The sequence below is a fragment of the Leopardus geoffroyi genome, chromosome B4 (assembly GCF_018350155.1).
Source record: "Leopardus geoffroyi isolate Oge1 chromosome B4, O.geoffroyi_Oge1_pat1.0, whole genome shotgun sequence".
Taxonomy (NCBI): domain Eukaryota; kingdom Metazoa; phylum Chordata; class Mammalia; order Carnivora; family Felidae; genus Leopardus; species Leopardus geoffroyi.
In genome coordinates this window covers 37,753,749-37,767,099 of record NC_059341.1, presented here as the reverse complement: position 1 = coordinate 37,767,099, position 13,351 = coordinate 37,753,749, and the positions used below count along the sequence as shown (strand labels likewise).

Genomic DNA, 13,351 nt, shown 5'->3' with positions numbered 1-13,351 from the left:
ATCACTTAGGCAGAAGTAGACAAATCTAACCAAAACACACACAACTGGTCCCAGTATTTTACATGTTTATATTTTCCTAAGTGTTAGGGAACAAAAGCAGAGCTATGAAAACCCACCAGGCTGTGGGGGTGGGGGGTGGAGTGGGGAGTGGGGTGGCGGTGGTGGCAGTGGTCTGGGCAGCACCCAGGAGACCCCGTATGCGGGCACCACTCCATGCTCAAAGAATGCTCCTCCATTGTTGCACTTGCACAGCCACCATGCCCACCCTCTGAGGCCAAACAGAAAAAGGTTGCCTGACACTCAGGTTTCGTTTCCACTTTATTGCTCAAGCACAGAACTTGAGGCAAGCCTGGACCTTCAGCAACGTGCAGAGAAAAGGCTGAGGGGGTTGGGGACACAACCTGGCTGAGAAGGGAAACAGATCCAAAGGGAAATATTGGGCCGGGGGGGGGGGGGGCAGCAGAGGCGGTCATCAGGACACCAGAAGACATCTCAGCCATACCATCTGGGGCGAGGACGGGAACAGAGAGCAGTAGCGGGCACAGCAGTGGTTTTCCCCATGCCCCTAGCACCCACATGGAGGCCACATGTTTGGGAACAGACCGGGAGGAGGGAAGGACAAGGAAAATGGCTGCCCAGGAGTCTCCCTCTCCACCCTGGTTTCACATCAGACCCCGCAAGTATCCCTACCACTCACTCCCTTCTACCATTTGAAAAATGGACATAGCAAACAGAAGCAGCAAAATAAATTAACGTTCTGATGAGTGTGCGTGTGGATGGACATTCGTTCACATGTAATGGGGGAAGGGGGAAGGGAAGAGGGGGTGACATCACCTAAACCGATCCCCCAGCCTACTCCTTTCCCCCTTCCCCCAAAGCCACCATCTAACCAGATAGAAAAATAAAGGTCTAATTCACTCAAAATTCTTCAGTTTTTACAAAACTAACAGGGTGGAGGAGGGGAGGGAGCAGGGGAGGCAGGCAGCCGCAGGAGTAGGGCTGGGTAGAGGCTATGCTTCCGTCTCCACCTGAGGCTGGCTCCCTGCCACATCATTCTTCTGGTCATCCTTCATCTCCATGTCAGCATGATGGTTTCCTGCAGCTACTGCTGCCTTGGCCTGCGGAAAGGAAGACAGGAAGGGGATGAGTTCCAGTTCTCATTTGGCCCAATCCCTCTGATGAGAAAGGGGACTTTTACTTCATGTCCCCACTCCCACTTGCTTGCACTGATCTGGGGACACAGCTATATTCACCTACCACCATGCTGACACTGTGTTGGGTCTGTACCACAAATACTCATCCCAACTTAAAAAAAAAAAAAAAACATGCTAGCTTCCAACAGAATTACCCCAACACAGCCAACTCCCTTTCCAGGTATGTCCTAAAGGCACACACACACATGAAATTGTAAATTTACAAAATCGTTCACTATGGTGCTACTTAGAACTGTACTCATCCAACATGGCAGTTACTACCACATTGGCTACTGAGTGCTTCAAATACAGCTAGTTCAAATGGATGGGTTTTAAGTATAACAGAACAGTGGATATTTAAGAGATTTACTTAGTCTGGAAAAAAAAAAAAAAAAAAGAAAAAAAAACCCCCAACAAATGCAATTAAAAAAAATTTACCCAGTGCTATATCTTTTCTGTTCACTTTTTTAACACAGCCACCAGAAAACTTAAAATCGCTGTGTAGACTGCGTTATATTCCTATCAGACAGAGCTGGTTTAGAACACTGGAAGACTAATCAGACTGGGTAAGAAGATATAGGTTATGTGTCCAATGCTACACCATGTTAAGTGCAGCGAAGAACGTGAAAGCTATTTTTTATGTTGGTACAAAACAATCTTCTACATATGATCTGAAGACAACATAATGTAGAAAAGAGGTGGAACATGTGGCCTTTTATTTAGGGAAAAAGGAGAAAACGGTCTACTTGTGCATGTACGGATGATTTAAGCACTGGTAATATCAATTGCTTCTGGGGGTGGCAGTCTTTTTACTACATGTTCTTTTGTGCTGTTTAAAGTTTTTTTGTTTTTTTTTTTTTAAGTTTATTTATTTTGAGAGAGAGAGAGCATCCCAAGCAGGCTTGGCAATGCCCGTGCAGAGCCTGAAGTGCGGCTCGATCCCACAACTGTGAAATCATGACCTGAGCTGAAATCAAGAGTCAGATGTTTAACCAGCCAACCAGGTGCCTCTGTGCTGTTTAAATAAAACTACGTAACTGTATTATCTATTTAAACATAGGGCTTTTAAAACCTAGGTTTAGCAGGTGCCTGGGTGGCTCAGTTGGTTGATTTCGGCTCGGGTCTTGATCCCAGGGTCATGCACTGAGTGTGGAACCTGCTTAAGATTCTCTCTCTTTTTCTCTGCTCCCCGCCGCCCCCGCCATGTTCTCTCTTTCAGACAGACAGATGGATAGACAAACAGATAAAACCTAGGCTTTAAAAAGGTACAGGTTGGGAAGCACACACAGAGTAACCAACTCCCCACCTCTGGGGCTTGTGAGTGGGTTTTTAGCCCTGATCACTGAGGAAGTGTGGCCCCCACAACAGGTTTCTGTGCTGAAGGAACATACATGTTCTTCCTCCAGAGACAAGGGTAGCTTCTGGTTTCCAGGAGTGACCCATACAACCAGAGGCATGAACAGCCACGGCACTTGGGTTAGGCCTAGCCGCCTCTTCTGTCTATCCCAACTGTTCCCTGTCCCAATCCTTACCTTGCTCTCCTCCTCAGCTAGCCTCTCAAACATGTTGGCATAGAGCTTCTTCTCCCGAGCGAGCTGCTTGCGGATCCGCTGCTGGCAGATAGCCAGCTGGGCCTTGGCGGCTTTGTTGCTGGGGTAGAGCTGCAGGACCTTCTGGAAGTCAGCCCGTGCCAAGTCAAAGTCATTCACCGCCAGGTGGGCCTCTCCCCGGCGGAAAAGGCCCTTCTCGTTGTTGCTGTCCAGTTCCAGGGCCTAAGGAAGCAACAGTGAGACGTCAGTCCCTGCAGCCTGTGGCCAAGACTGGGTTCCAAAGGTAGTCCTCACTCCGCAGGATGAGGCAGAATGGAAATGGCTGGCTCCACCCCAGAAAGGAGTTTCGGGGCACTAAATGAACAAACCAAGGTTTAAGAAAGAATCCCAGTTAGTCCAAGAAGCAAAGGGAAAACAGAGCTTTAGGTGAAAGAGAAAGACCCGTGACAACATTTTCGTTTTCTCTAGAATAAAGCAGGTATAGAAGAGGGACAGACTAGGAACCAGGGCCGAGAAAATGCCATAGAGGTTTTCCCATCCAGTGTTACCTTCTACCTGTGTCAGCTGCCTCCTACCACTAAAGCCAAGGTGCTTGCTTCTCCTACCACTAAAGCCAAGAGCCCTTGCCTCTGGGCCCTTCATCTCTGAGCTTCCACTAGCCCACCTACTATCCTACCCCTACCCTAGTCACTGAGACCAAGTTTCAGACCTGCTGGCAGCTCACCCAGCCAAATCCGTGAACATTGCTCCCATGCCCTCTCTAAAAGGGCCTCACCTTGTTACAGCTTTCGATGGCAGCCGAGAAGGCCTGTAGTTTCAGATGACACATGGCCAAGTTGAGGTGGGAGGCCAGGCGAAGGGCCTGTGCCTTCTGTGCGTCCTCATTAGAGAAACTCGACTCGTATTCCAGCCAGGATACAATCTTCTTGTACTGCAGTAAAGCTTGCTTGTACTTGCCTTCCTAGAGAGGGAGGGAGGCTTAGGCAATAGACACAGGTTCAGGGGCACCAGGCTGTCAGACTCTGTAGACATCAGTGATGTATGGGCATGAGAAGTCCTGCCTCCCCTCCTCCTCCAGCAAGAGCAGCTAGCTCAGATCTACTAGGTGAAGACTATAGGCATTCCCGCCGCCGCCATCCTCTCCCTGGCAGAAAAGGACTTCAGGCATCAGGAGGAAGGATGGGCCCAGAGGGGCCTTCCCCCAGGCCCCAGATGCTGGCTCACCTTGAAGTACACAGTGCCCCGCTCTTTCACTATGGTGCTCTGTTCCAGCTTCTCCTCGGAGTTCATCTCCCAAGACTCCTTGGCCTAACCCCAAGACAGAAACAAAGCTGTGAGCTACCTCAAGGCCACCTACTGCGACCAGATTCCGGGACAGAGAAGACCTCGAGCAAGCTCACCTTCTCGAAACTCTTGAGGTGTACTTCGTATTTCAGCTCAGCATTTGGTGGGATTTGGAATTTTTCCTTCCCAACACTGCCAAAAGCATAGCTGGGGGGAAGGAGGGGGCAAAAGAAATCTAGGTCACCGCTGCCATGCTTAACCCGCTCCCTACTGAAAAGGCTTCCTGTCTGTTTCCTGCAAAGTAACTTCCCATCCCTTGAGACTTGGTTCAAATGTTTCCTGTTTGGCAAAATCTTCCCTGACCTCTTCACACAATTAGCTGGTCTCTTAGCATCTTCCACATCCTCCTCACGCACACTACACACTGGGATGATTACTCAATTACTAATTGCTAAAGATCACTGAGCAATGAGTCACTAGAAGGCAGGAATAAGGTCTTTGAATACCTGGGAATTTTCAGCATTATACCTGGCACATAATAGGCTGTTTTAATAAATATCACAATGATGGAGAACATTAATGGAAAATAAAAATTTTGACATTGGTAAAGGAGGGAATCTTGAGCAGCCTTGACTGAAAAGGTTAGCCTTTGATTTGAGATGTGGACAACTGTGACCGTGCTCCTAAATATGGAGATCACGTTTGCTGTGCAGAGTTGCAGGGCCCTCTACTGAGGCTGTGGGAGTAGTGAACACACACAGAGGAAAAGATACAAGTGTCCAGTTACACAACTAACTGTGGACATGTGGATCTTGGACTTTTGATCACCCATCTGTTATACAAAGCACCCACTCCTCACCTGGGCTTGAGGTACACAATGGAACGTTCTCCTTTTTCCATGCGCTGAATGGCTTTCTCCAGCCCACAAGGCAGGTCCAGGCTCTCCCCCTCACCAACCTCAAAGCGGAGCTCCCGCCGGTCGAACATCTGGTCCTTATAGTACCCTTCCAGTGTAACTGGCATGAAAAAGAGGCAATGTGTCAGGGATGTGAGCAGGCAGGGGATTGAGGAAGGATGCCACTGGCTTCCCTCTATCACCTCATCACTTCCTGCCCCCAAGATGTCTGTCGTGTTCTCAGAGCTGGAGGGACGTTAAGAGGAAATGGTCCAATCCCTCGTCTCTCAGACAAGAAATTAGGATCAGAAAAGGAAGTGACATGGGGTGCGTGGGTGGCCCAGTTGGTTGAGCATCCGACTTAGGCTCAGGTTATTATCTCACAGCTTGTGGGTTCGAGCCCCACTGTCAGGCTCTGTGCTGATAGCTCAGAGCCTGGAGCCTGCTCTGGATTCAGTGTCTGTCTCCTCTGTCTCTCTCTGCCCCTCCCCCACTCACGATCTTCTGTCTCTTCCTCAAAAATAAACATTGAAAAAAATAAATAAATTAAATTAAAAAAAAAAAAAAAAAAAAAAAAAAAAAAAAAAAGGAAGTGACTTGCCCAGAACCACCCAGGGCCTAAGTACCAGAATCAGAACGGAAATCCCAGACTATACTGTCTCACCCTCCACGATAGCGCCCTCATTGGGCCTGGCATAGCCTTCACCCCGAGTCCGTATTCTCCGGATGATTCCGCCATCTTCTTCTTCTGTCAGGTCCTCTCCCCTGAACTCAAAGAGCTCCACCTGTGGGACAACACATAAGGCAACACGACTCCTTTGGGCACTAACTCCATCAGCAGTGAGATGCAACTTCTCCCTCACTCAGAACAGTCCTTAGTAACTGCCAGACCAGGAGTGGACAAAGTGGCACTTAGCAAAAGTTCTAAGTCCCGGGGGCTCTAGTCTCAACTCTGGTAGGGGTGGGCCCGTCCCACGGCTTTTGTTGACCTCAGAAGATCCAGCCTATCCTATCCACGTTCCAGCCTATCCTAATCCAGCTACTTGAGAAGGCCAATCTGGTAGGCATTGGAAATGACCCAATATCTTTCAGTAGTCTTCTGAACATTCTCCAAGTATCCACTAATGAGGGCTAAGCCATCCTCGGAATGAATGAAGTTCCACCTCTCAGTGAAGGCTTTCCTCATCCCCTTGACCCACGGGGCGCATCCCTCCCCTCCTCTGATCCTAAAGCACTGGTATTCCATACTGTCATTTAGAATGTATAGACCTCCTGACCTCTTCCAGTCAAAATTATAACCAATCTCTGGGCGCTGCTCCTGACATTAAATATGCTTCAACCCTCACCCTGCTTCAGGTCCGAAGAGGGGTTTGTGGCCACCTCTCTCCACCTGAGACCTCCATCAGCTGCTGCTCTCTGGCAGCAGCATGCTATGTGCACAGCAGAGTGAGCTGCCCTCTCCCTGTCTCTTCCTCCTCTAAGGCCAGGCCCTTAGTCTTGGCTACATTGTCTCCAAGTGGCAGGAAGGGCTGGAGGGCAGCCAGGACCCAGGAGAGATAAGGCTGGTTCTTCGCCTTGCTCTCTGCTCCTGGACACTCACCTCAAACACAAGTGTGGCATTGGGGGGGATTTTTGGAGGGCTGCCTGCTGAACCGTAGGCATATTCGGGTTTGCACGTGATGTGGCACACTTCTCCCACCTTCATGGTTGCTACAGCAATGTCCCAAGCCTTAATGACCTCCCCTGTAGGTATAGAAAGCAAACAGGTCCTCTTTGGCAGGGATCCGACTCTGGGCTCAAACACTGGCTCCAAAAGACTTTTATTATACCACGCCCAAGGGGAGGCTAGACACTCCTTAGAAAAGTAGAAAACTTAGTTGCAATAAGTGCTGTCAGGTCTCAGACCTCTTAAAAAGAGAAAAGTAAAGGAAAAACAAAACAAAAAACCCCCACTCAACTCTGGAACAAAGGAGTTTAAGGAATAAGGCAGTCCATCCCTGAACAGGAACTGAGGTGTTCAGAGATGATCAGGGAAGGTGAGATAGAGATCAGAGATCGGTAGTTACAGAAGAGAAGAAAAAAAAAAAGTAACAGAAGAAAAATTAACAGAGTGTAACAAACCATTCCTCCTTAAACTTCTGAGAGTATAGTTTCTGTTTGTGACAGCTTATACACTCCACAGAGCCTACGCTACCAACCCACTAACCATGCCTACCTTTGCCCAGGTCAAAGGAGAATTTGTCCTTGCGGTCCAGACTGGAGTCAAACTTAGTGCCATCTAACAGCCAGCCAGTGTAGTGGACAAAGACTCGGTCCCCAATCATGGGCAACTCTGTGCCCATGCCCTCTCGCTTGATGACCTGGGAGGAAGGGGGAGAAGGTGAGTACCCAGGCATGGGGGCAGAAAGAGGCACCCACACTACCTGCATACTTCTGATGGAAACCCAGAAGGAATTGTCTGCTTCCTTGTAAGCCAAGGGACTAAGCCTCAAATGATTCTGATATGGAGTTTGGCTAGAAGTCAACTGACCTCCCACCCCCTCCCCCCATTTTACTTGAGGTGGAACATAAAACGACTTGGTTTGAAAACTAGAGCCAAAAGACCTGAGGTTCAAGTTTTTGCTGTATGATCTTGTACAAGTCCAACTCTCTAGACCTTATTTGTAAACTAGCAATAATAATCCCTATCAGGGTTGGAGAATTACATTGGTAAAAAGTTAAAGATGATTATCAGCAGCAGCAAAGAAATGCCAGTGGTCGTCAGATCAAGATATGGTTTGCAGATAAGACAAGGATGAGAATATGAATAATGAACAGGATAGCAGCAGTCCTAAAATACCAGGTCACTGATAAGCACAGGGGCTCTCTCTCGGGCCCTTAAACTGACTTGGGACACCACCATTCCTGACTGGTAGGCTAATTAAGTCTTTTATTTCTGGGCTAAGAGCATTTCTCAGGAACTTAAGTTCTGCTCCTCTTCTTTAACACTTAAAAGAGGTGACAAGGAGACTCCATGGATCACCTGGGTAGGTATACCTTCTAAGGAAAAGGACAAATGACTTGAGGAATAGAAAGGCAAAGGGGAAGGACTGGAGGAAAAAAAGGGGAAATGGCCCTTCTGGGATGAATAACCTTGTAGAAATCACCAGAATGCTGGAAAGAAGGGGAAGCCACATGCCCACTGGGAGAACAGCTTAAGATTCGAACATGTGGGGCAAAACCAGGAGCGTTTCTGGACCAGATAAGGGCTTGCCGAGATCTCTAGCTTTGCTCAGGTCTGTCTGTCTCTCTGTCTCTCTCTCTCTCACACACACACACACACGTGGAACTGAGCAGTGGGAGGCCAGGATGAAAAGAAACACTGGTTGAGGAGGAGGTATGAAATCCAGGCTGATTTCGCCATCCTGTACTCTGCAAAACCTGCTCTGAAGCACCATCAGTCGTTCAGACCCAGGTCAAGATGCCCTTCCCCGAATGCCAGATCCCTCCCTTTCCCTCCTCCGAGGCTCCCAGCAAAGCACCTCCTCCCGGCCCCACACCCCATGCCCCAAATCAAGACGGCAGAGGGCGAGGTGGGAGGGGAACTACAGGTCCCGGCATGCACTGCTCCCTGGTTTTCCCGGGGCCGGGGGGAGGGGGCAGCATGGCCGAGCGGGTGACCTAGCTGAGTCCCAGCCTTTAGGAAGAGGGTAACCAAGGGGACGGAGGGCACCAGAACCTCTTTCACGGCGAGGCCGAGGACGCCAAGTCGTACAAAGGCCTCTGGGCCAGGAAATAACTCTGGTGACCCGCTTCAGGTCCTAGCTAATGTTTAACTGCCCGGGGGGTGGGGTGGGCGAGCTCTCGCAGCACCGCCAGCGAAGGCGGCCAGGGACTTCCCGCTGCGGCGGGCGGCCTGGCCGGGGACGCAGGGTCGCGGAGAGCTGAGGGGAGGGAAAGGAGCCGGAGCGGGCCCGGGTGCATGCCGCCCGGGGCCCCCTAGCTGCAGCTCGCGTGCAGCGTTGCGGCCCCGCCCCTCCCTCCGCGCTGCACCGCGCACGCCGGAGTTGGCGCTGCAGTCCCGGGCCCGGGCGCCGCAGTCCCGGGCCCGGGCGCCGCAGGGCTGGGGGGCCGGGGCCTCACCCGCATCGCGGGCCCCCCCTAGGGGGCCGAAGAACGGCCGTGGGGAGGCTCGCGCACATCGGCCACCCGCTGCGAGCGTGCGGCTGCCCTCCCAGTCCGAACAACGCAGCTAGATCCAGGAAGGCGATGCAACCGGCCGCCGGCCCGGCTCAACGACCCGCCCGGACGCTGCAGAGGCGGCCCGGGGCTCCCAGGCTCGGCGGGAAGGGCGGCTGCGATGGGCGTCTGCCGTGCCCCCCATCCCCCTACCTTCAGCACGCCTTCGTCTTGCTTGGGGCTAATGTCTACCCCCTCGAGGGGCAGCGGCGCCGACTGCGCCCCGCTCTCGGCCGCCTTCATCTCCTCGGCGGTCATCGCCACTCGGTGCGCCGTTTACTCCGGGAGCACTGGGCGCGAGCCAAGCCCTCTCGTCCGGGCCTGTCTGCACGGGCGTGCGGGCGGGAAGGCGCTAGCGCGGCGGCCACCCAGCTGCGAACCGATCGAAGGCTCGAGTACCTCTGGCTACCGGCGCGCTCGCAGCCCGCGGCGGATCGGGCGCGGGAGCAGGAGTAGGTGGGTAATGAGCGGCCGCGGGGAGCGATTGGTCCCACCCCGCCGCGGAGGGAGGGGCTGGGAGGAGCTGGGGCGGGAGCGACGGACGGAGGGGGAGGAGGTGGAGAACTTTCTAGAGACGGCGGCGTCTAAGCCCGTTCGGGCTGTAGTACTAAGGGTGCTTATATTAATTTTTTTTTTTTTACGGGGGGGGGGTCATTCCTTCTCCTAGCTGCATGGCTCTCCCCTGCCCCCACTCCTGAAACTCTAGGACTCTGGGGGGTTCCCCCGCTCACTACTCCTGCTCCCCTCCGGCCCAGCGCCCTTCCCCGGCCCTCCCCCGTCCGTTTCCCGGTCTAACCGGATTCTTCCAGATCCTTCTCCATCCCCCTACATCACTCCAATACCGAGCCTGCCAGCCGCCCCAGATCCGCCCTATACATTGCATCTTGCAGCGTGGTTTGCTTAGAGCCTTGTAGCCGGATGTGAGTGGCAGCGCGTCCGTCTCCCCCGGACCCGAGACGCGCATTTTTATAAAAGCCGGTCGTAAGCGCGGACGGCATGATCTCTCCATCTTTACTCGGTGTATATACTTAACGAATTGGGGAGAAAGTGAGTGAAAAGATGTAACCCCAGTGCACAGAATTGGGGAAAGCAGCCTTGATTGCCCCAGAGCCGGCAACACGTGCCGCCTTCAGCTCTTTAAAATGCTACAAGCAGCAGATCTGCAAGAAATGACCCGCTGAGCTGAGGGCTCTTTAAATGGGGCACATATTAAAGGGACCTAACCCGGCAATAATAAAACGACCGTTTAGGTTAATATTTAAAAATAAGAATGGTTTCAAGTCACGAAAAAAGTCATTCCATCTTATCAAAGGCCCGTGGGAAGGAATCTTTTCTTAATACTTGGTTCCGAAGTATTTAGCGACTGCCTGTGGAGTACCGAGCATTTGTGTGGCAAGTCAGAGCTAAATAGCCTTTGACAAAAAGATCCATCTAGGGAGAGTCGGTTTTGCTCAGTACTCAACCGTTTAACATAGTGCCTGGTGAGCAGTTATTGGCTGCATAAATTTGTATTCCAATAATATTTATTTATTTTTTGGAGTCCTTGCTATGTGCCTGGTCCTGTGCAAGCTCTCCCATTTAGGTACGCAATTTAATTTGCCCTATTATAGATGAAATTTCAATACCATAACATAATTTGATAATTCACTGTAGTCTTTTCTGATGGAACTTGAGGGGAAGGGGATACAGAAGAAATAAAACCGTCTTCTCCAGCAGTTTACAGCAAATGACTTTAATGTGTATTTATTTTAGAGGGGGGTGTGTGTGGGAGAGGCAGAGAGGGAGGGAGACATAGACTCTGAAGCAGGCTCCAGGCTCTGAGCTGTCAGCACAGAGTCAGATATGGGGCTTCAACTCCGGAATGGTGAGATCATGACCTGAGCCGAAGTCGGACGCTTAACGAACTGAGCCACCCAGGCATGCCTACAGCAAATGACTTTAGCCACAACTAAGACATTTCTCATTAGATGACTGGGGATACCCTCAGCGGGAGGGTATGGGGGGGGGGTTAAATTTTTTTTTTTCTTTTTTCCTCAGTAGAGGAGGAAATAACAGTGTGAATGGAGGTCCTCCAAAACTCCAGGAGACAGAGGTGGTGGGGAAGGTGCTGGCTTGCTGGGTTGGCAGTTATCTTGCTGTTGGTTTATGCACAGGGCTATCCCATCGTGTGCTAGTTTCTTTTAATGCTAGGTTCATTGGGTATTATCTGGAAGAACCAGTTGGGATGGAAAAGAAAAGTTCACCTTTAGAGGACGGCTTTTTGCATCTGTTTCCTAATTGGAAGCAAACAGCATAAGTCTGCGTCTTTTAGTTCTTGTCAGTACATATTGAGTGCTTAAGATGCACCTGCCATTGCCTGAACACATAATAACAGAAAGAGCATGTGCTTTGGAGTAAGCAGAGAGTTGGGTCACTGGCATACTGTCTGATTTGGGGCAGGTTATAGGGATAGTAACATTGATCAATGGAAGTAGTTGTGATGGTTAGGAAAGAGGAAACGCATGGCAGGTGTCTAGCACAGTGCCTGCCTTCAAGTGGGTGGTTACTAAACAATGGTCATTATGTGATAAGTGTAATGGTAGAGATGGGGGCAGAGTGCTAAGAATACAGAGGTCTATTAGAGAGGAGAACGATGGGGTGGAAGGGAAAGGGGAAGGATAGGAGGGACAGGTTTCCAGTGAGAAAGTTCTGGCCCCTTTTGAGTATTAGAGGAGCTAGGGAATGGAAAGGAGAAGGGAGAAGCAATAGGCATTGGATTTTTGAATTCCCAGACCAGAGCCTTATTGTTTCTAGATTTTTCCCCCCAGTCCTTTACATTATATTCTTCTGATTGTAAAACTTACACATACTTAATGTAGAAAGTGTGCAGACGTTTTGTTCTTTCCCTCCCCTGACTTACCCGTTTGTCCTAGCCCATTTAAATTAGTACTCCCATTAAAGATGTTTAACAGTGTAATTATTTTCACTGGTATTATTCACTCATTCAAAACCCTTCCAAAATTTTCCCCTTTTGCTGAAGAAGAGAACATACTTTTTTTTTTTTTTTTTTTAAATAATCCACTTTATACTGTACATGACTCATGCTGTGGTCAGAAGCTGTGTTATTACCAAAATCAGCCTTCCTGAGTTATCTGGTTCATCTTTGTAATGCTAGGCCCATCCTTCAGACATAAAGACCCCATTATTTAAAAAAATTTTTTTTAAGGTTTATTCATTTTTCAGAGACAGAACGTGAGCAGGGTAGGGGCAGAGAGAGAGGGAGACACAGAATCTGAAGCAGACTCCAGGCTCTGAGCTGTCAGCACAGAGCCCGACACGGGGCTTGAACTCACGAACCATGAGATCATGACCCGAGCTGAAGTCGGATGCTCAACCGACTGAGCCACCCAGGTACCCAAATACCCCCCTTGTTTTTTAAAGTTGCTATTTTGACCTTAGACTGCCAATGCTGTTAAATGTTAAAAAAAAAAAAAAAAAAAAATATATATATATATATATATATATATATATATACACATATGAATCACTTAAAATTATGTGAGTTGAGTATGTGTGTGTGTTTATACATGTACACATGCACACTTTATATAACATACCAACATAACGAACCTTGGGAGTATACCACTTAGCCTAAGGATTAGAATATCACCAATATGATTTGTGCTAAAAATAGAATAGCAAACACTACTGGGTATTTACCCAAAGAATACAAAACCACTAATTCGAAGAGATATTTGCACCCCTATGTTTATTGTAGCATTATTTCCAATAGTCAAATTATGGAAGCAACCCAAGTGTCCATTGATAGATGAATGGGTAGAGATGTGGTATAGTCACATAATGGAATATTACTCAGTCATAAAAAATGAAATCTTGCCATTATCAGCAACCTGGCTGGATCTAGAGAGTGTAATGCTAAGTGAAATAAGTCAGAGAAAGACAAACGCCATATGATTTCACTCATATGTGGGATTTCAGAAAAAAAAACAAAGAAGAGACTCTTACCTATAGTGAACAAACTGATGGTTACCAGAGGGGAGGTGGGTTGGGAGAATAAGTGAAATAGGTGAAGGGGATTAAGAGTACGCTGAGTACTCTTAGAGTAATGTATAGAGTTGTTGAATCATTAAAAAAAAATTGTTGAATCATTATATTGTACACCTGAAACTAATATAACACTGTATGTTAACTATATTGGAATATTTAAAAAA

General features: G+C 49.2%; 1 protein-coding gene across 1 annotated transcript; it reads right to left on the bottom strand.

Moving 5' to 3' along the window:
• Positions 1 to 300: 300 nt before the first annotated feature.
• On the bottom strand, positions 301 to 9,639 carry FKBP4 (FKBP prolyl isomerase 4). Its single transcript, XM_045464290.1, has 10 exons — positions 9,294 to 9,639; positions 7,138 to 7,282; positions 6,523 to 6,665; positions 5,587 to 5,707; positions 4,887 to 5,043; positions 4,144 to 4,234; positions 3,968 to 4,051; positions 3,519 to 3,704; positions 2,726 to 2,965; positions 301 to 1,118 (listed from the first exon to the last, which is right to left on the bottom strand). The coding sequence occupies exons 1-10, from the start codon at positions 9,396 to 9,398 to the stop codon at positions 1,011 to 1,013; spliced, it is 1,380 nt and encodes a 459-aa protein (XP_045320246.1). The 5' UTR covers positions 9,399 to 9,639; the 3' UTR covers positions 301 to 1,010.
• Between the last annotated feature and the right edge of the window lie 3,712 nt (positions 9,640 to 13,351).